The 21,105-nt window shown below is 48.6% G+C and overlaps 2 protein-coding genes across 3 annotated transcripts in view; one reads left to right on the plus strand and one right to left on the minus strand.

Moving 5' to 3' along the window:
* KY (kyphoscoliosis peptidase) overlaps positions 1-19,574 on the plus strand; it is a 28,373-nt gene extending 8,799 nt beyond the window's left edge. Inside the window, exons 4-12 of one of the 2 annotated variants that reach the window (XM_075937236.2) lie at positions 1,278-1,352; positions 2,558-2,599; positions 3,298-3,354; positions 6,852-6,934; positions 7,668-7,776; positions 10,026-10,143; positions 15,349-15,537; positions 17,125-17,315; positions 17,947-19,574. In XM_075937236.2, coding sequence (XP_075793351.2) covers positions 1,278-1,352; positions 2,558-2,599; positions 3,298-3,354; positions 6,852-6,934; positions 7,668-7,776; positions 10,026-10,143; positions 15,349-15,537; positions 17,125-17,315; positions 17,947-18,851 — 1,769 coding nt within the window. In that variant the 3' untranslated portion in view covers positions 18,852-19,574. The remainder of the gene's footprint in view (positions 1-1,277; positions 1,353-2,557; positions 2,600-3,297; positions 3,355-6,851; positions 6,935-7,667; positions 7,777-10,025; positions 10,144-15,348; positions 15,538-17,124; positions 17,316-17,946) is intronic. The other variant, XM_006117445.5, reaches the window with a different exon arrangement.
* Positions 1-21,105, minus strand: part of EPHB1 (EPH receptor B1) — a 323,707-nt gene that overhangs the window by 300,642 nt on the left and 1,960 nt on the right. The gene's annotated exons all lie outside the window — the stretch shown is intronic.

Below are 21,105 nucleotides of genomic sequence, written 5' to 3' on the forward strand. Positions count from 1 at the left end.
GTACAAACTGTACATGGCTGTCAAAACATTCTGTCAAATTGCAGTGACTACACAGCAGTGTCAGCAAAGGGGGCTGCCGTCTTTTTGCAAACATGCAGAAAGTGATCAAGAACAAGCTGAACAAGAATTATGGTGCTGCCAGATTCCATGATTTTAAGAATTCTTACAAACTTTTGCTTCTGGTGACTGATCTATTGCTCATTGAGATGGCAGAAATGGAAAAAAACCAGCTCCCAACTCAGAGATGCAGATCCAGGGATGGAACCTGGGGAACTGAAGAGCTGTGATGAACTGGCACACCAGTTCTCTCAAAATACAGGGGTGAAGTTCTGGAAATGAGGAAGCTGAGCACCCAAAGGGAAAGGTGAAACCTGGAGCTTGGGCTCTGCGTTATTTACCACTCCACAAATTTGTGCGACATCTGCAAAGTTTATCAGCAATGATTTTGTGTTTTCTTCCAGGTCATTGATAAAAATGGTTAAACAGAGTACGGCCACAAACTAATTCCTGCAGAACCCTTCTGGAAACACCTTCTCATCCCCCTCCCCCTCCACACACACACCATGATTCCCTTTTGACAACTACATATTGAGTCCTCACTTAGCCAGTTTTGCATCCATTTAGTCCCGAAAAAGATCACTGCATAACACAAAAGTGTGTCTCCTTCACCCACAGAAAAGGGCGCACTAAAGCCCCTCCCACTTTGTGTCTCAGAGCCTGGGACCCAGACGGCTACAACTCTGCAAGTGTCAATTTTACATAATTCTGGTTTTGCAATCAAAACGTTGTGCGGTATTGGAGTCAACACACACAACACCGTCTTCAGACCAAGCGACACACGTTTTCAATACGCTGTTAAGGAAAGGCGGGGGAATGGTTTAATATCTGTCACAGCGGGAATCTGAAGTGCATGGGATCATATTTGATTTGCTTGTTTCGCTCTTTTGTCTCTTCCATTCGTAGTGTGGCAAATGTGTACACGTCATTTAAAAATAACAGCACAGATATATCTTCAAAGCAGGCGTGTGGAGAAACCATTGCACTGAGGCATCAGCCAACAAAGGACACTCTGGTTTTCAGAGAGAAGAAAGAGGCAGGGGAGGGATAGTTGGACAGGAGGAATGTTGAGCTAGAAAGTGGACACTCTGTGAGTTACATTAGTATTGGTAGGATGTTAATGAATGTGGTTTGCATTTGGATATTATTGTTCTTAAAATGTTTTCACTTGCTAGTTGCCTTTTTTATTCCTTATCCACTTCTGACTCTTTTCCTTGCAGGAACTCATGTGACTGTCGAGGTACATCCTAGAAATACCACCCCACAGCTGTTCAAGAAATTCTCCCTTGGAAAAGGTACGTCGCTGTTTTAAACCATTTGTGCTAGCTAAAATATGCGATCTCAGTGGCACTCGACAGCAGAGAGACAAGGGGCTTGTTTGTTTACCACAGCATGAAACCTGCTAGCTCATTGTCTGTGCATATTAACGATGAAAGTAACGGCAGGGTGGCACTGGTCAAAGTGTGATTTCCCAATGTTCAATACACTGTCCCAGGCACACCCAATGACAGTTCCCCTCGCTACTTCCACGCCGCATTTCAGCTTCCAACTGCCAGCTGTTTTAGAATTCTAAAAGTATCTTCCCTTGTCAAATCCCTCGTACTTCAACACTGATGAACCTAAACCCTTTTCACTTACATTTAAAATGAAGTTTCTGCTTCAAAGACCAACGGGGGAAATTCAGCGCAATAGATGAAAGTTTCTGAAAGTTGTGCACAACCCAAAAGTGGAGGATTGAAAGGACAGGTCTATATAAATGTAACTAGAAGAGCCACTCCCATGGCAATCCTTCTCAAGCGTTCCGGTGCAATTTCTGTGCATTCCCTTGCCAGGACTGTTACGGGGTGTTTCCGGTGCAGAATGGCACTTGTATTCTGGCCCGAGGTGACAGCATTTTAGTAATGGGTGAAGTGATTTCTGTAGTCAGACGCTACCACATTTTGTCCTCATTTACACCCTCTGTAGCCAGCAGATCATGGCGGCTAGAAGGGTGCAGGTGAATGTTGATCACACCGGACAAAACATTTTGGAATTCTTCAAGAAAAGAACCATTGAAATGTAAGACCCCACTCCTGTTGTGGGTCCCCAGTTTCAAATAAAATGACAAATCTGAGTCCACCTATTGAATATTTTCCCTGCTCCCAAAGCAGACTCAGACTGGCCTCGACTCAGTTAAAGAGCGGAAGGGATGCACTTTTTCCCCTGATGGGAAGTAGCCTGGATAGAGAGTCATTGTCCAGCTCTGCACCCTCTACATTCTGATCCGTCACTCTCGACAACTGGGCGGTTCAGAACAGTGTGCCGGGGTGGGGGGACAGGAAAGAAGGAAATGCTCCGTGCATCTTGAGTCGGAACCAGCACAGCCACTGAGGACAAATGAAGTTGTGCTGTAGGCTTTAACAGGGAAGAGATGGAGCCCGGGGTGCTTGCAGAGGGAGAGGTGCTTGCCAGGATGACTGGTGGAATTTCCTTGACTAATTCTGTCTGGGGGTTATTGCAGGAGTCCGCAAGCTGCCCAATCTGGCAGGCCAGGATAACAGAGGTGAGGCTGCTTGTTTACCCTAGATTTTGTGAGGGTGAAAACTCTAATCCGGCTTCAGGGGAGTTGCTCTAACCTAAGTGGGGTCCAATATTGCCCATTACAGGGCGTTGGGGCATGGGAGAGGGAGCCAACGGCGGAGTTCAGAAGATGAGTGCGCTGTGCAGACGGGGGATGTGTGCCCATCTCCCTGCTGCGCAGGTGCGCGTTGTGCTGTGCCAGCACCTGGGTCGTGCATCACAAGGAGCACTCGGTAGTGAGAACAAACCCCCCACAACTACAGGCATCTGACGTTGGGTGGCTGCATCACCCCTAACACAGCTGAGCCGTAGCCCACGCTGGCAAGGTGCCGTTTAACACCTGTGCTGCAGGCGCTAGCATGGGCTAGTCTCGCTCTGAAATGCACTTTTCCTTCTGCCCTACGTAAGCCAGGAGGTTGGCTTGCGGGAACAAAACGCTCCCAGCTTTCGTCCCGCACTAGAAGAGGTCTCACTGCTTGCGAACGTGCTACCTGGCACCTTCATAGTCATAGGCCTGGTGGAGGGGAAGCGGGCTCTACTCATCTCTGGCCTGCATGCAACAGTACATGAACCACAGGGCTAAGGACGAGGAAATACAAGCCTGTTTTCCAGCCCATAGACACGCTACCTTTCACTGCCCTTCTCTACTGTTCATCTCACCCCCGTTTGACAATCTTCTAGGTTTTCAAGAGAACAGGAAGAGCAGAGCGCCCCTGCCTAGGGAAAAAGACCTGCACGGTAAGTATTTGCTGTCTTGGAGTTCTCTGTCATAAACGCAGCTCAGCTTCCTCACTGCAGGGAGCGTAACCCCGTGGGGGAACTTGCTTTAGAAGTAGCGCCTTTGCCCATCACAAAAGTGCTCTGGCACCAGCTAACAGCTATCGCAGAGAGCATCGCCATTTCATTCCAGTCACTCTAAACACGCCTGGCTTTGCACACTGCTCTGCTCTCTGGGATCGGCAGCCAGGGCAGTTCGGCGAACGGCTCACCTGGCTTACCCAGGCTGCATGTGCCCCAGCACTGAGAAGTCTACTTTGCAAATGGGCCTGCAGCACATTTCTTACCGCCACGGTCCCGGCGCTGGATTGCATGAGTGAGAGCCGCTCCGGGGGCTGTGGCGAGCCCTGGCAGCCAAAGACAAACCCGGCTAACCGATTTGAAAACCAAGCCCAGGCGGCTCCCAGGAGGCAAGAAGTCATTAGCAGAGCCAACCAGAACAAGAGCCTTTCGAGTGTGTCAATCTGCCTTCTTGGTCACTGTGACAGCCCCTTTCCATCGCACAGCCGGAGAGACAACCAAGCCATGTAGCGACACACATGCTGTGTGCTCCTGCACTGTGTTAGGCCAGTTCAGCCCAGGAGGTAGCAGAAGATTCCTGGGGCGTATGACTGGATTGGCTGGCTGCTTTCCCATCGTAAGGAAGGTGCTGAAGGAAGCCTAGGAGAGCAGTGGGGAGATTTCTGCTCCTGTAATTGGCCAGGAGCGTGGGGGGCCGCTGAGAACGAATGCACCTTGGGAGCACACCTGCCACCCCCCACAGGGGCTGACAGACTACTTGGGGCCATCCGTCCTGACGGGTGGCCTTATGGCTTCCCCTTGCAGGAGTCCAAGGTTGCAGCCAACAAGGCAGTGTCCCAGCGTTAGGGGTGTCGATGCTGCAGCCTGCATGGTGCATGCTAACAGTAGGTGAAGCTGCTTGTCCTCACCACCTCCTAACAGAGAAGGGGCTGTGCTCGCGCAACCCTCGCAGAAGGCAGCCTGGTCTGGCCAAGGCTGCCTGGGGACAGACCTTCCTGCCTCCCACGGAGGGGGCTGGTGCAGACGGGAGCAAACAAGTGCTCTGTATGTGAGCAAATGGTGTCCCGTCCCCCTCCAGCAGTGCCTAGGCCAACGCTGCCTCTCTACGCTTTTCCCTCCGGGTGCAGAGTGAATTGTTATATGCCCCAAGGCAGGTGCGAACGTGCCCCGCCAATGGAAACAAAGCCCCGCTGTGCTAATCAGCTGGTGGCATCTGAATCGCTCCTGCGGGGCTGGGCTGCCCACACACTCAGCTTCCGGGGAACACTGGCTAGGCCACACCCGGAGACGGCAGGGACGGCTAGCGCGAGGGCCACAAGAGCTGCGTATTTCCGCTCCGGCAGCTTTTGCTATGCAGGAGACACCTTCAATCTTTGTGCTTGCCGGAGCACTCCCCACCTCCGGAGACACAGCAGCCCACAGAGCAACGTTCCCCATCCAGGTGCTCCACCTCTTCGGTAACATGGCCTGGTCTGTCTTCAAGCCCTTGCAGCTGGGTGGCGGCCCAGTTACCACTCTGCATGCTGTCCCCTTAGCTATGGATGGGCACTCGCCCAGTAAAAACTCTGCTTCTCTTTATACCCCCTTCCCTCCTGCCTCCCTGCAACGCAGCAGCGATAAAGCAGTAGCTGGGAGGGTCTCCTAATCCCAGCATGCCAGAGGGCAGGATTCTTGTAGCTTTGCCTTGCTAGAATGGCCTGTTCAGTGCTGGTTGCAGGGGGAAGGGAGGGAATTTTTTTTAAACAATTCAAATTAATTGAAGGGGGTTCTGCAGGGGTCTGTTTTAGGACTGGTTCCGTTCAAGATCTTCATCAACGACTTAGATGATGGCTGAGAGAGAGCGCATTTACAAAGTCTGCAGAGGATAATAAGCTGGGAGGGGTTGCAAGTGTTTTTGTAGATAGGATTACAATTCAAAATGATCTGTACAAATTGGAAAAAGAGTCTAAATTACATAGGATGCAATTCAACAAGGACAAACATACAATACACCACTTTGGGCGGGACAATCCGTTTCACGCACACAGAATGGGAAGGAGCCCTGCAGAAAAGGCTCTGGAGATGGTGAGCCACAAGCTAAATGTAAGTCAGCAGTGTGATGCCGCTGCAAACAAACAACAAACAGCAAGCGTCATTCTGGGACACACTCACAGGAGAGTTGTCAGCAAGAAACGGGAGGTATTCCTCAGCGACACAGGCCTGATTTCGGATTCCCTTGCTCCTCCTCAGTCAAATCTTAAATCCGAATCCTGCAAAGGCTTTTATGTATCAGTCACTTTACTCACTGCCGTAACATAGAATCATAGAGCTGGAAGAGACCTCAGGAGTCATCAAGTCCAGCCCCCTGCTCTAGGCAGGACCGATCCCAACTAAATCAACCCAGCCAGGGTTTTGTCAAGCCGAGACTTAAACACCTCTAGGGATGGAGATTCCACTACTTCCCTAGGTAACCCATCTTAGTGCTTCGCCACCCTCCTAGGGAAATAGTTTTTCCTAATATCCAACCTGGACCTCTCCCACCACAACTTGAGACCATTGCTCCTTGTTCTGCCATCTGTCAGTACTGAGAACAGCCTCTCTCCATCCTCTTTGGAACCACCCTTCAGGAAGTTGAAGGCTGCTCTCAAATCCCCCCTCACTCTTCGCTTCTGCAGACTAAACAGACCCAACTCCCTCAGCCTCTCCTCACAGGTCATGTGCTCCAGCCCCCTAATCATTTTGGTTGCCCTCCGCTGGACCCTCTCCAATGCGTCCACATCCTTTTTGTAGTGGGGGGGCCCAGAACTGGACACAATATTCTAGATGTGGCCTCACCAGAGCCGAATAAAGAGGAATAATGACATCTCTGGATCTGCTGGCAATGCTCCTCCTAATGCACCTAATATGCCATTAGCCTTGGCTACAAGGGCACCCTATTGACTCATATCCAGCTTCTCATCCACTGTCATCCCCAGGGCCTTTTCTGTAGAACTGCTACTTAGCCAGTCGGTAACCTCGTTGATTTCACTGGCCCTATTTCCCTGAGTAAAGGGACACCTAGGCTCTACAGGTGTTCTCGGGCAAATCATGCCAGATACTTTACTGAGACTACCTGAGGGCTAAGGATGTCAGAAGCTAGCTCTTGCTGAATACTGTGAGACCAGCACTAGGCCTCAGAGGCTAGAGTTACCCGTTTGGGTAGCTGTTGGACGTCATCTCCTATTTCTCCTGCCCATTTTCTGTAGTGCAAAATGTGCAAAGAGGCACTCCCAGCTCAGGAAAGCATGGCGCTGCTCTGACTGGCTTAGCTGGGCGGGACGGAGAAAGCAGACAGGCCAGGGTATTCACGATCGTCTCGTGCATGTGGACTGTCTTCACTCAGGGGTGGGAGGCTCTGCTTTTGCATGCGGCCAATTCCAACGCTTCTCCTTCCTGATGTGATTGTGTTGTGTTTCCAGCGTACCCATGGGACAACTCCAACCTGAAATCCATTCCTTTAGACCTAAAGCAATTTGAGAAATTGGATGCCTACGCATCAAAGGTACGTCTCCTCGAACTCCCGCTTCCCACAGGGATGTGCTGTCTTCAGCCAGGTGGGACCTTGCGCCCTGGCAGGCCATGGTGCTCCACAGGGGAAGGAGATGGTGCAGTCTTTTGGTCTGACCTAGAATTTCAGAACTTCTATCCCCAAAACTATCTGGAAAATACCTTTCCCCTGGTCATTTTAACTGGGGAATAGCCTACTCAAGAGAAAAGTGGGATGGAAAATATCAGCCACTCTCCGTGCAGACTTACAGCTGCAAATCTCCACTGAGGAGTCCTCTGAAGAGGATGTTTAAAAAAGAGACAGAGCTCCATTGTTAAGAGACAATAGAAAGGGTGTGCAGGGGCAAGTGGTGATACATGGCCATCGGCTCTTACAACACACAGTGACATTGATGAAGATTGTGTGTGTAGAGCTACAGGCAAAATATGCTTTGGGCAGGAGGTGGTACGCACAGACGCATCGATACGGTCCTCTGAAGGGCTGGAAAGGGCGGCTATTCTGGGACAAAAAGCTCCCCTTTGCCATGAAGGTCAAATATGCCCGGCCCACAATAATCCTAGATCTGTGTTGCCTTTCAAAGGGACTAGTCTCATAAGCAGAATTGTCCAGAGGTGCTGGCAGACGTGCACGAACAAAAGCAATGTCAGAGGCAGAAGGGGGGGGGGGACTCCTATCCCCTCACGTTTGCTCACTTGCACCTTCTAACCCTCCTGCTCCTTACAAACAGCTGAGCAACAAGAACAGCCCAGAGGAACTGGTGGAAGCCCTGCTCCGAGAAGCGCGGACTGATCTGGAGAAGGTCAGAGCCATCTGGATGTGGATATGCCATCACATAGGTAGGCAGAGGTCTCGGACTCCCACCGCACTGGCTAACAGTGCTGCTGCTATCATTCTCACTGTACTGTGATTGTGCCTTGTCGATGGATTTCTAGGCAGCACCTGAGGAGGAGGAGGAGGAGGAGGAGGGAGCCCACTATTCAAACCTTGTTACAACCTCGGTCATAGTTTGGCATGTGTTTTAAATGAAGGCTTGGACGTCTCCCTTCCCATCCTTCACTGCACCTCTAGGGATGGAGATGCCACCCCCTCCCTAGGGAACCCAGCCCAGGGCTTCCCCACCCCCACCCACCTAGGGAAAAAGCTTTTGCTAATCTCCAACCTAGACCTCCCCCACTGCAACTTGAGACCATTGCTCCTTGTTCAGCCTAGCTCCATCCTCTTTGGAACCCCCCTTCAGATAGCTGAAGGCTGCTACTGAACCCCAGTTCTCTCAGCCGCTCCTCATAAGACAGATGCCCCAGCACCCTACTCATGTTTGTTGCCCTCCGCTGGACTCTCTCCGTCCGCATCCTTCCAGTAGTAAGGGGCCCAGAACTGGAGGCAATGCTCCAGATGTGGCCTCACCAATACAAATAGAGGCGTAGTCACTTCCCTCGATCTGCTGGCAGTGCTCCTACTAATGCAGCCCAAGATGCCGTTAGCCTTCTTGGCAACAAGTGCACACTGTTGACTCGCATCCCACTTCTCGCCAGCTCACGGAGGAGGTTTTAGAAATCACGGCTCTAGCACTTCCCTTCTCTCATGTCCCAGGGGCAGGCTCTAAGGCACTTATATTAATGAAGTCTTTCAGATGAAAGTCAAGTTGCAGCATTTCATCAGCCTGTGCAGCATTCCCACGCAGGAGGAATGTTACATGAGTGCCGATAGCTTCTTTTAGCCCTTTGTCAGAAAGATAGCGTCATATTTCTAAAGACTTATAGACACAGTCGAGGTTATTAGGTATCAACACGAACTGTCCTGGCCACCTTCTCGAGCTTTGCCTAGAATAGCATTGCTTTGTTTCCATGTATTTGGAAAATGATATTTCCTGCAGCTCATACTATAAATTCCCTACCCTCCTTTATCCTTGAGTAAATAAATGGCTAATGTTATAGTTTGGTGGCTGAACCAAAAAGACCAAAAATTGGTTCATTTTGAATCAAAAGCTAATAACTTTTCAGGCTGAAAACTAATAAAACCAAAAGAGAAACAGCCCAAATGAAACAAAATTAAAAAAGAAAAAGTTGGGAGGGGAACATGTGGCTCCTGGGGTGGGATGGGAACCTGCCATCCTCTGCTCCCCAGGCAAATAAATGCCCACAAAGGAACCACTCCACCACCCTACCTTCAGGCTGTCCCTTATATCCTGTGTTGGTGGGCTGGTGGCTCCAAGGGTGGGGCTCGAACCCACACAGAAGCATCACCACCAGCTACCCCATTAGGAAGGCAGGATAAGTGACACCCTGATGGTACGGCAGTGGCCTGTGGGTTAGGGCATTGGCCTGGAGAGCCCTGTGTTGTGGGCTTGAGCCCTGCCCCCTCCCCCCACACAGAGCATCACCACCTGCCCCATCAGGAAGGCTGGATAAAAAGGGATACCCTGATGGTGGGGTGGGTTCTCTCTCAGATGTTTTGATCCAGAACTTGTTTGTTGAGCGTTTTTCATATTGTGCGCGCGCGCACACACACACACACACACACACACACACACCAAAACACAACATCCTTCAAGACTTTTTTCAAAGTACTGAAATCAACTATTTTGATTTTTTTTAAAAAAACTATTTGGGGAGGGCAAAAATTTGCCAGATCTTACCCAAATTCATGAACAGCGTTAGTGCCCTGGAAAGGTTGACAATTGCCCAGCACTAGCTCCACTGATGAGTGATCCACTCACAACAAGTTGTTCCGCATTTTCCATTGATTAGATACTTTCAAGGATTGCTCTCAGATACTGGAGACTTTACATTTTACCCTTCACGGTCACAATTCTGCATCTGGAGCTGTATGGAGATGGATCCTGGAGGAGACACACTGATGGCCCATTCGGCACGGACGGCAGAATCGGAGCCTAGCTTTGCAACTTAGCTCCTCAGGAGATACCTGCACAGGCATTCACAGAGGGCACATCTTTGTACAGCTCCTAGTACAGATCATTTCTCTTTATGTTTCCTAAAGATGAAACTAACCCAAATAGTTTCTATTGCTCACCAAGCCCTTTTCGCCAGGCTTTGGGAGGAACTTTACTTTGTCTTTATTTCTGCAGAATACGACGTTGTGGCCTTCCATAACAAAGCCCAGCGGCTGTGTGAGCCACAGGACGTCTTTCAGAGAGGGAAGAGCGTTTGTTCAGGCTACGCTGCGCTCTTCCATCAAATGTGCAGGTGAATAACTTCACAAACATGCAGCCCCCGGGAGAGAGAATGTTAATTGTCATTTCTCCATCCCCCTTTACGTCACCTAAAACGACTTTACACAGGACTCAAAACTCTCTTTCAAAGCTACGCTGTGGAATAACAGCAAGTCCTCAAAAGGTCAATTTTGCTTCCCCCTCCCTCCCCAGCATAATTTACTTTGCGCCATCTGCTGAGCTTCGCATTGCATTAACATAATGGCAGATGAATACATGGAGATAATTTAGTTAGAAGAGGCTGTGGGTTTTTCCTTTGAGTAGCTGTGCATCTGAAGGTTAAAAGAATGGCAAGGCTGAAATAGTGGAGAACGCTATCTGCAACCAACTCGCATGCAAGAGGTATTCACTGAAGACCAGGCACAAGCCTTTCCAATATTCTCAGAGTAACAACCACCAGCTCTTCTAGAAAGCTGCCATCAGTAGATCTCAGAGCACATTACAAAAGAGGTCATTTCACAACCACAACCCGTTCCCCTTCCGTGTGCCAGCAGCCCTCTTGACTACGGTGAGCAGGGCATGGTCCTTAACGGATTTAGAGTAGGGCTTGACAACCAGTTGAATATCAAGCTCAAGTAAAAAGCAGCTTGTTTCACTGCAGAAGCAATACACCCCTTGCACGGGAATATAGCACAAATAGCTTCTCCAGTGCACTTCTCTGTCCCAGTGGAGAAATAACACAGCTCTTGTGCAAGGTGAGCCCTGGGAATCACATCTGATGCCCAAATGTATGCAGTAGTTTGGTTTTATGAACCATTGATGGTGATAAGCAATTCATTTTGCATTTAGCTGAAACATGGGCCTCTACAGGGTCCCCTTCCAAATGAAACCCATTCCATCAACTTCTCAACACACTGATCCCCGTTTTCTGTAGGCCTGGAGAAATCTAATTTTAATTGGTACGTCAGTAATCACTGACTTCTCTGCCTACCCAAGACCCCTGGGAAGCACATTCCTTATTAATAACTAAAGTTTACAGGGCGAGAAACGCACAATATTTTAAAAATATTGTCAAAGATGCTACTGTGGAGAATGCTTCTGGCCAGCAACACCGTGTTCCGGGGGTCTATTCTGCTTTCTTAAAGAAAACAGTGAAATTACGATACACAAAAGGATTTTATAATTGCCTCTTATGTAACTTCTTGCTAGCTCTTCCAAAGACAATGAGAGAAATATACTGAGAAGCAGCCATTTTGTTTATTAAAAAAAAATTCATCTTCCCAGGGGTATTTGTATTATTCACAAGCTCCATTCCTCTACTCGCTGCTGAAACAGTGTCATCCTTCCTCATTCCTGCAACGATGCTCGTCCTGTGATTTTACATACTCCCCCCCCCCAATGTATCCAGCCTGTTTTGTCTGTATCGAGTGCCAGCTGGATTGTGGCCCAGTGCAGTCACCTCCTGGCAGACAACTGTTACCTCTTTTCTCTCCAGCATTTGACAGAGCGCTCCAGTGAGAAGGAGAAATTGGTAGTGCATTCCTTTTGATGCAATTTTGTTTATTTACAAAGCCTGTACAAAGTCCTATTCCCCTTGAACACAGCGAGGGAAGAGAAAAGAAAACAAAACCAAACCAGTTTCTTTGCTGGCCGTTTCAAGTCTAAAAGCTTTTTTCCCTCTCAGCCTCAAGGTCACATTGCCAGCCTTCTGCTACCGCTGGCTTGGCTTTCTGTCACCGCTTCCGCCTGTGTCCTCTCTCTCATACACACACAGACCAAAATAGCTCCACCAATCAAAGCCCTAACCCCCTGTATTTGAAACCTGTTAGGCCACATGACTGCTCATCTTCAGCATATGCATAGGTCTGTGGTCTGGGTGCTCCGGCTGTAGCCAGCTGCTTAGAATGGTTTCTGGACATTTACCCTGGATTTAAGGCAGAGGCCATGCCCAACCCACAGCAAAGGCTAACTCAACCGCGCTTTTCCTCTGCTTCTGATGCCACACGCTGATAGTCCTTCTAGCCAGAGCTCCTCATTACTGCCTCTTCTCCCTCCTTGGACACAAGTCAGGTCTTCGATCAGATGCCTCTTCAGCTGGCAAGCCCTGACCGGATGAAAGTCCCATAGCAGGGCAGAGTGAAGGCCAGGGCATTCTTAGGTGGTTAGTACTGGGAGGCCAGTACCCAAAGGCCAATTTTCAACAAATCAAACATTTTTGGCAATGAATGCAAACATGCATTTGACCAATCCTTCAGCCACACTGAATTGCCCAGCATTAGCTTCTTGGGTGGCAGCCAGCTGGACGCAGGTGGCTGACTTTCTGGGACCACTGGAAACCCATTGGGTGTGACTATAAGACACACCAACTTAGGAGAGCCTGAGCAGAGACACGGACAAGACTCAACATGGCTAGCGTGAATGCACACAAGCATGTACACTTCCCGAGTTGCAATGCAATCCATTTCAGCAGAACCCACTAGTCTCCAGTGTATAGGAAAGAGCATTCGCAGCCATACAACTCTTCTCCTTTTCCTCTCCACTTATTCCATGTCATTCCTCTCCACTATGGGCTCCTCCCCTACATGCCATGTACTGTTTCAGTGGTCTTTCAGCAGCATTTCTCTCCCCTCCTATCCCTTTTTTTTTTTTTTTTTAAGAAAAAACTCACAAAAACAGAGCACAGAATTGAAAGCAAAGATGTGCCATTGAGATATATAAGGACAATGTCACATTTTCCACATTAGTCACCATGGTCTCCATCTTCTTTTTAGCACAGGCCAGGATCTTATTGCTTTTAATTCTCTCTAGGAGGTAGCCGGATTAGTCCCTAGTCCTGTGGCATCTTAGAGACTCACACAAGCATATATTACTGCATCATGAGCTTCTGAGGGCAAAGCCCACTTCCTCGCAGATGTTTCTACTCAACTATCCACAGAGATGGCATCAACAGACACAAACAACTTAACCATTTCTTCCTGGCCATGTTACGTTGCACTTAATGTCATCGTCTACCATCTTATTGTCCAGTCTTCTAGCTTTGCTGGGTGTTTCTTGGATTCCTCACAATTCCTACTAATCCCGTACAATTTAATTCATTTGTCTCTCATTTAAATGACACATGTAAGAGACCTGTTTTGTCCATCTTCATGCCAGCACCGGGCTGTTCCTATATTTGCCCAGTCCATTTTTAAATGGCTCTAGCAGTCTTGCATCCACCATTCCCCTTCGGAGCCACAAACCCAGTTTCTCTCACCATTGCGATAGTTTTACTAATTTCCTCCTAAATGGGATTGCAGGGGTTAGCTGTGGGCAGAATATGACTCTTGGCCTTCAGTTTAAACATGTTGAATGATGGGATTTTCAGCGGGCCTAAGGGAATTAGATGCCCACCTTACCTAGACTACTTTGCAACTCCTACCCTCAATATTCCTTCAAGTCATTGAGCCAGCTCCTGAACTCAGTTATTCCAGTGAAAATCCAAGCTGTCTCCATTTGCATCAATAGAGTACTCCAGATTTACTGCCAGGGAACAAAGCACATGATCATGGACTGGCAAAGACATTGTAGATCACCTTGTAAGGTCTTCTGCACCATCGATAAGGCTCCCAATGCAATTCTCCTTCCAGGCTTTACCAGCTTATTGATTAATACCTCCGTGACAGGCCATCCCTCAACACCTCTAGGGTACGGTCGGTCTTTGCCATGCCAGATATAAGCACCAGTTTAAGAAAGGTTTACTCACGTGTACCCAGAATTCTCTCTTAATTTTAGGCCTTTAATCCTGATCACCTTATCTCCCAGATAATACAAAGAGTCCCTGCCCTTTAATGGATTTACATTGGGGTAGCATGTCCCACCTCACCTCTCTGGTCTGAGCTCCTTCATAGAATTAGGGATTAGGGTTGGAAGAGACCTCAGGAGGTAATCCACTCAAACCCCGTGCCCAAAGCAGGGCCAACCACAACCAAACTTCACTGGCTCTCAAGTCACCACGTTCCAGTTTTAGTACTACTGCTGTCTCCTATCCTTCCCTAAAACTGGCCCTAGCGTAAGGCCTACTCAGGATGACAGGAGCCCTGCTCAAGGACCCCAGGACTCTGCACACAACCACAACACAAATGCATAATCCAGACTGAGGTTTTAGCAAACCTATGTGTAATACTGCCTTACCACCACCCTAACTTTACAGATTTCTTTATAGATCACAAAGATTCTGCTCTGTTGTGAAGCAGCATCACACTGAATTCACGGGCAGTGCATAAGTTATCCACCTAAAATTTCTTTATATCACCTACTTTTAGCCAACTATCCATCCATCATTTTGTAGCGCTTATTTCTGCCATATGAATCCTTTGCATCTCGCTGAGTTAAATTAACGTTCAGCAGATAATCTTATTTCTACAGTAGACATCATTTACCACTTTAAGTATCTACTCCATTTAGTACAAGACTTTTCAATGAACCTGAAAAATTTCAGTGCCAGCCTATTCGATGGACAATCTTCCACTTAAATAAAGCAAATCTGGAATTGCCAGCGGTTTAGATCCCATTCATTCTCCCATAGCACAGATACCGATTCATGCAAAATCGATTATATTTTATTTTCATAACGATATCTAGTGGGTTGTCGGCATTAAAAATAGATTTTCCCCACAGCCTCCTTACTCCACTCTCAGAAAAAAACAAACTCAGAACTAGGGAGGTTTAAAACCAATTTCCCTCCATCTAGGAAAAATCCAGGACATATTATTGCAACATCAGAAATCTGGGATCACTTGGTTCAGAGACTGATAGCACCCATCTTGATGGCTGTTTCTGATTTTGGGTAACCTTGGAAGAGACTCCAGTGAGTAACACAATGGAGGAAATCAAGAATGTTCTGTTGTTGGAGTGGATGTAACACTACCCTAGACTGAGGAAGCCCCCAAGGAATAGAAATGAAGAAACTGTCTCCTAAAACAGATGCGATGCACTGCCCAAGCCCTCTGGAAAAGGCGCGGTTGAGAGCTTCAGAGAGCAGTATCGTTCATTGCGAGCAAGGAGCGCACACTGTGCAGCAGTCAGAGGAAAGGGCTGAGTGACTACAGGATTTTGAGTTCTAACGCTGATGGAAACACTCGTTTTCATGGATTACCCATGTGCAGCTCCATGCACTCAACTGTATAACAATGAAAAGCCCCCCCCTTCCCTCTCCCCCATATGAATAACAAACTGCTTTGTAATAGCTTCCTTCCCTCAGCATTGCAGGTGTGCAGAGCATGAAGTTGTCAGGATTCTCAAAGGGGTACAGTTACAGACCCGGACAGTCCTTAACGGAGAACAATGACCACGCCTGGAATGCAGTTTACCTTGATGGAAGCTGGCATCTGCTGGACAGCACCTGGGGAAGTGGCTCAGTTGACGATTCATGCAGAAGCTTCACCTTTCAGTAGGGTACCATTTGCTACGGGATCCTCAGGCCTGGGTCAACACAGGGCCTGGAGGGAGCGGGGCAGTGCTGGGTTTCGGTTTCAGAATTTTCTGGTTGGAGGGGGGAGAAGCTGCTCGTGGTTCGCTCCTATTATCATCTGAATTTTTAACTGATGACAAAGGCCCTGAGGGCCACATTTTCAAAAGCACCTACGTAATTTAGGAGCCTCACTTTCAATTTCAAAAGCAGCTTAACCAATTAGGAGCCTACGTCTCAGTGACAGTCAATGGGACCTACACTGCTAAGGGCCGAATCCTCAAAGGTATTTATGTGCTGAACGTAAGCATGGCGGTACCGGGTCAGGCCAGTGTCCTGTCTGCCGACAGTGGCCAATGCCAGGTGCCCCAGAGGGAGTGAACAGAACAGGGGATCATCAAGTGATACCTCTCCTGTCACCCATTCCCAGCTTCTGACTCCAGAATCCAATAACTTGCCACCGGATTATGCTTGGGGCTAAAGAGAATCCTTGCTCCATATTGTTACAAGAGTCAGACCTTGTAAAAAGATGCAGAAACACGAGCAACCAGTCAACCCCAACACCTGCTAACAGAATCCCCAGATACTCCCCTTAGAGGGTTTTGCTTTTCGAAAACGTTTGAAACTCTACTTTTATTCTGGATTAATATTGAATACGTACACGTGGCTGGCTCCTTCGTTACTTCCTGTTCTTAAATGAATGTTCAAAGCAGCCACTGTAAAACGCTACATCTTTATGTAGTGAAGCCTAATAGGAAAGGTGTGTCCTGGATATCGAACCACTCGACTGGCTCAAATGCCTAAATCCGACATTTTTAAACAAACAAATAGGAAGCAGAAAAGAGGAAGCAAATGAAAACCTGACGACTTTGGTTTTCCCTTTCAAAAAGGGCACTATTTTTATCTAAACAACTATCGGCCCAATTTACAAACATGCTGAACATTTATAGCTGCTGCTTTAAACACCACACACAAAACCGACCACATACTTTTAAGAGCACTTTGCCGTTAATTTTAAAACGGATGTAAGGTTCACCCCAATTGAAATTAAGAGAGGCAGCAGCCTCAGGCCTTGTATTTAGATCGAATGGTTTTAGTCTGCGTCTGAATCCTGTAGCTTCCTCTCTCAGATCACCATGTGGGGCTGCACTTCCACAAGAAAGGCTTTGGAGTGTGATGTAAATTTCAGTGAGAGGGCATCTGCAAATCAAGGTGCTGATCTTCCAAAAGCTCCTGCATGTGCTTCACTTTTAAGTATGAAGGGGCAAAAGGAGTCATGTGGGAGCGTGGGGTGGGGAGTTCGAATACAGAGACACTTGTCTTGTGGACTTGGTTGGGAGTTTGGGGCTACACTGGCCATGTACAGGTGGGCCCTTGTCCTCACCCCTCCCCCCCATTCGCATGGCAGTGCCCTATTCCAAGGGACAGCAGCGGCTGAGCATATGGCCAACACTCCCCCCACTTGGATGCGCAGAGCAGGGTCACAGTGCTCGAGATGCACGGCTGGAAGATGTACCAAGCCACGGAATACGTTCCATGCTTAGGTTAACTCCTTCTCTCTTGTTCCAGATACAATGAGTTTTATTTTCTTACGCACCCGGCCCTATTTATTAACAACCATTTCCCAGACAACAGTAACTGGCAGCTCCTGAAACCGGCTCTGACACTGAAAGAGTTTGAGAGGAACATGCAATACGGGAGTCACTTTTACCAGCTGGGCATGGTGGCTGCCCACCCAGACTCACACACCATCCCAACAGGTAACGTCCCCCCACAGGAGCCATTACAAGCGCTGATCTGGATGCGTTACATTTCCCACTGGCCGCTGGCAAACAGGCCGCACGTGGGGCTCTCCTCCCCCGCCGGCCCACTCTTTGGCGGTCTGGGATGCAGCACGGTCACTCGGGGCCCAGGGCTCTAAAGAACTCCCCAGGCAGTATCACCCATTTGCCGTTTCAGTCCCACCGATGTGGGATCGGGAGTGTCACTGCATGCGGCGGGGCTCTCAGACCTTCTGCAACAGCTGGGGATGGCCACTGACGTACAGGGGACTGGACTGTGGGTCTGATCCAGCTTGGCAAAGCCGGTGTCCCTCAGCGTGGGCAACTTGAGAAGTAACATAAGGGGCTCACACAGGATCCAAGAGCACTGACCAGCTCCCTTTCATAAACACGTGTCCCAAAGCATCCACCCCATCTTGTTCCTTGGGAGGGGCACCACTGTGGCTGGTGGTTGACAAGTTAGAGCCAGCGAACAACAGCCCTTTAATTTCCCTAACTGGTGATCTTCTGGGACACTCAGTCCACTGGGTCACAGCGTGGGGGGGAGGGGGTGTTACATAAACAGACTGGAGTAAAGGCCTCAACAGTTTATTTTTTCTGTATTTTACAGTAAACGGAAAAGCAACTATTTCTATTGAGAGCCGTGCTCTGCTACTGTTTATGTTTGACTTGAATGGAGCTGAAGAACATGGTTTGATGACGCTCAAAAAGAATGGGATGAAGCTGGAGCTCTACCCCCAGAAGACTGGGAAGCACAACGTACGGATCTTTGCCAAGCCCGCCAAAGGCTCGGAGACGCTCTACAACGGCGTGTTAGAATACACCCTGGAGTGCAGCTCTGTGGACAAGAACACACGTTTCCCAAAAGACCTGCATCAGCCTGTTGGACCCAGCTGGTTCACGGAGCGTCAAGGGTTCCTGAGGCCATCACACCCTGACCCCATCATTCACACCAACGACGGGCGGTGTTCCATCACTTTCACCCTGGGCAAAGAGATAAGCGTCCTCGCCACGTTGCATTCAGACAACACTAGCTTGACTGAGGATATGAGAAGACGGCACATCATGCAAATCCATCGAGGAAACCAAATAGAGTTTAAGATCCATCTCCCCCATGCGGGAAAGTTTGTTCTTAAAATCTTTGCCAAGAAGAAGTCCGAGCCAGGCAGTTACAATTATATCTTCAACTACCTCATCTCCTGCCCCAACACCCAAGTCAAGTGGCCGTTTTTCCCACAGCATTACAGCAACTGGGCAGAAGATTATGAACTGCTGGAGCCACTTGCTGGGCTGCTGCCAGCCAATCGCAACGTTCCATTTAAGCTCAAGATGCACAGTATAGCAAAGGCCTTTGTTCAGGATGAAAACACCTCTCCTCTGAGCTTGAGTAAAGATGGCTACTGGGAGGGAAGCTGCAACACTTCTGGCTGCACAGAGGTTTTCGTCATGGTGCAAGAGAATGCCAATCAAAAGTTCTACTCACAAATCCTGAAATACACAGTGGAGACCCAGTAAACCCCCTCCCGTTCTTTCCATCGTCGCACACAATCCAACATTTCACCACGTCCCAAGCCCGCATCATTTTACGGTGCCCAGTAGCTCTCTTCCCCCAAATCTATTAATCCAACAAATACGCAACAACATTCGGGCATCTCTGGAAGAGCCGACGCAATACGAGATCAAAACCAGGAACAATCAGTAACTGTCACAAAGGGAGCTGCTGCGTAGGGAATTCAAATTCATCACAGACACTGCTAGGTGACCTCTTCCAGAGAAATGGTTTGAGGGAAATGACTGACTTATGTCCACAGTTCATTAACATTTCGGCAATAATTGTTGGTTTCTGAATTACTGGGCATCATCATGAAGGTTTATCGGGGTTACACTGAGAAGACTCTGAACATTCAGGGGTAGGAAAAAGAAAGCACATTATCCTTTTGCAATAGGACTCTGCAGTAGTTTAAGAATCTTTAAACAAGGGTTTCTGTGTGTGTCTAGCATAGTAGCAAAATCCATCCCAGGGAAGAGAAGTGCTACTGAAAGAAGATATAGTAGGTGAAGGCTTTCTTGCGCACTTCATTGTCTTACAAAATTAAGCGATATTGCGAAATGACTGTTTTTACACTTCATCTTCAATGCAATAAAATATTAATTTTTATCTTATTACTGGGATGTTTGAGCTGTAAACACTTTTGCTACAAAGGCAGTAACTCGACTATCACGCTACAATTATTTTCTCTCAAAACACAAAAGGAGGTTTCTGCCACTGACAAAATCAGAGTTAAACTGGGACTAATGTTAGTTCTCAAAGTCAACATTCAGAAAGCACCTATTTGTCCAAGACAGAGCTGCTGAATGTGATGGGCTGTCCAGGTACTGCCCTGACAAGGGAAATCAGTGGAACTTTGGGTCTGCACAGAAACCCCCGTTCTCTCTACTGTCCTGTAAGCAATCATACCTTTGATAGATGCTTTATTCAAAGAGATCTTCCATTGCAGAAGTCAAGAGGAGTAGTCTGGCTGGTTTCATGTTCAATAGTCAATGAAAAAAAAGCGGCTGCCCAATACACTTCATTCCATGACCATGTCAGCGTGCATCTCTTGCCGTATGTTCCAAGAGGTGGCGTGTTTTGTTTTAACTTGATTTCCCCCCCAAACCAACAGTTGTAATTTCCCATGCAATGTATTTATTGCACTCATGCAACAGCCTGAGCGCCTCCCGTTGGCAAAAACACTGCCTGGCAGTCCCTTTGCCAGACCGCCAGGGAAAGCAACGCTTGGGGGCCTGCGTGCACTGCTCTGGGGGCTCCAGAGTAGAGCCCCTCCTGCAGCTTGCTGCCCCTGGCCGATGACAGGGCTGGGTGGATTGGCAACTGCTCCCACAAAGTGCTAATGGTGCTAATCCCAGACAGCAGGTAGCCCACTCTCTGGAGAGCAGAGATGCAGACAGAAGACAGGGGAGCCCAGGGGTGCTTGGTTAGCTCTGAGGATCCTTGCAGATGTTTCAGCTCCACCCAGGTGCATGCAGCCCAGCTGGCACCTTCACTTACTCCTGCTCCATCCTGTCATCATGGCATCAGCATCCAATGCGGTGACAGCTGGGGCTGCCAGCGGGAGGGAGACGGGAGCCCGGAAGCCTATGGTGAGTGCGCCATTCCAGGGCAGGCCCACAGCTCCCCTCATTCCTTGCTCAGGGTCTAGCAGCCAGCCTCGTGCCTCTACAGACCATGCCAACACAGGCTGCTCTCAGACGCCTGTCATGGGCCCCACGGCCTGACTGTAGCATAACCCCTGCAAAGGAGGGAGACCAGGCTCCGGCTCCTCTTCCCCAAAGTCTGCTTGGCACAAGTCGGTCCCCAGACCTTCAGCCAGCCGGTAAGGTGGCAGGAGAAACCCAGCAGATTCATGTGGTGGGTCCACGGAGAGCAATGTCAGTAAGAGGAAATTGTCTAAAGGTAAAAATAGTTTCTTTGTACAGCTCTCTCATCGCCTGTCATGACAGCAGACACAGAGTCATTTTCTCCCGTAATTGCCCTCACTACAGTCCATTTTTTCTAGTCTCACACTCCATACACCCCATCTGCTTGGACTGCGCAGATACATGACCTACATGCAGGATCGCACGCATAAGGAATTGTACATCTGATGCCCTCCCCCATATCTGACAAGGCCAGCCCTGAAAGGCATGCCAAGACGGCACCTTTCCCTAGACTAGAAATCAAGGCACAACTCACTATAAATTGGTTTCCACCAGTGTTCCCTGTAAGCTG

The sequence above is a fragment of the Pelodiscus sinensis genome, chromosome 10 (assembly GCF_052426305.1).
Source record: "Pelodiscus sinensis isolate ZL-2025 chromosome 10, ASM5242630v1, whole genome shotgun sequence".
Classification (NCBI taxonomy): Eukaryota; Metazoa; Chordata; order Testudines; family Trionychidae; genus Pelodiscus; species Pelodiscus sinensis.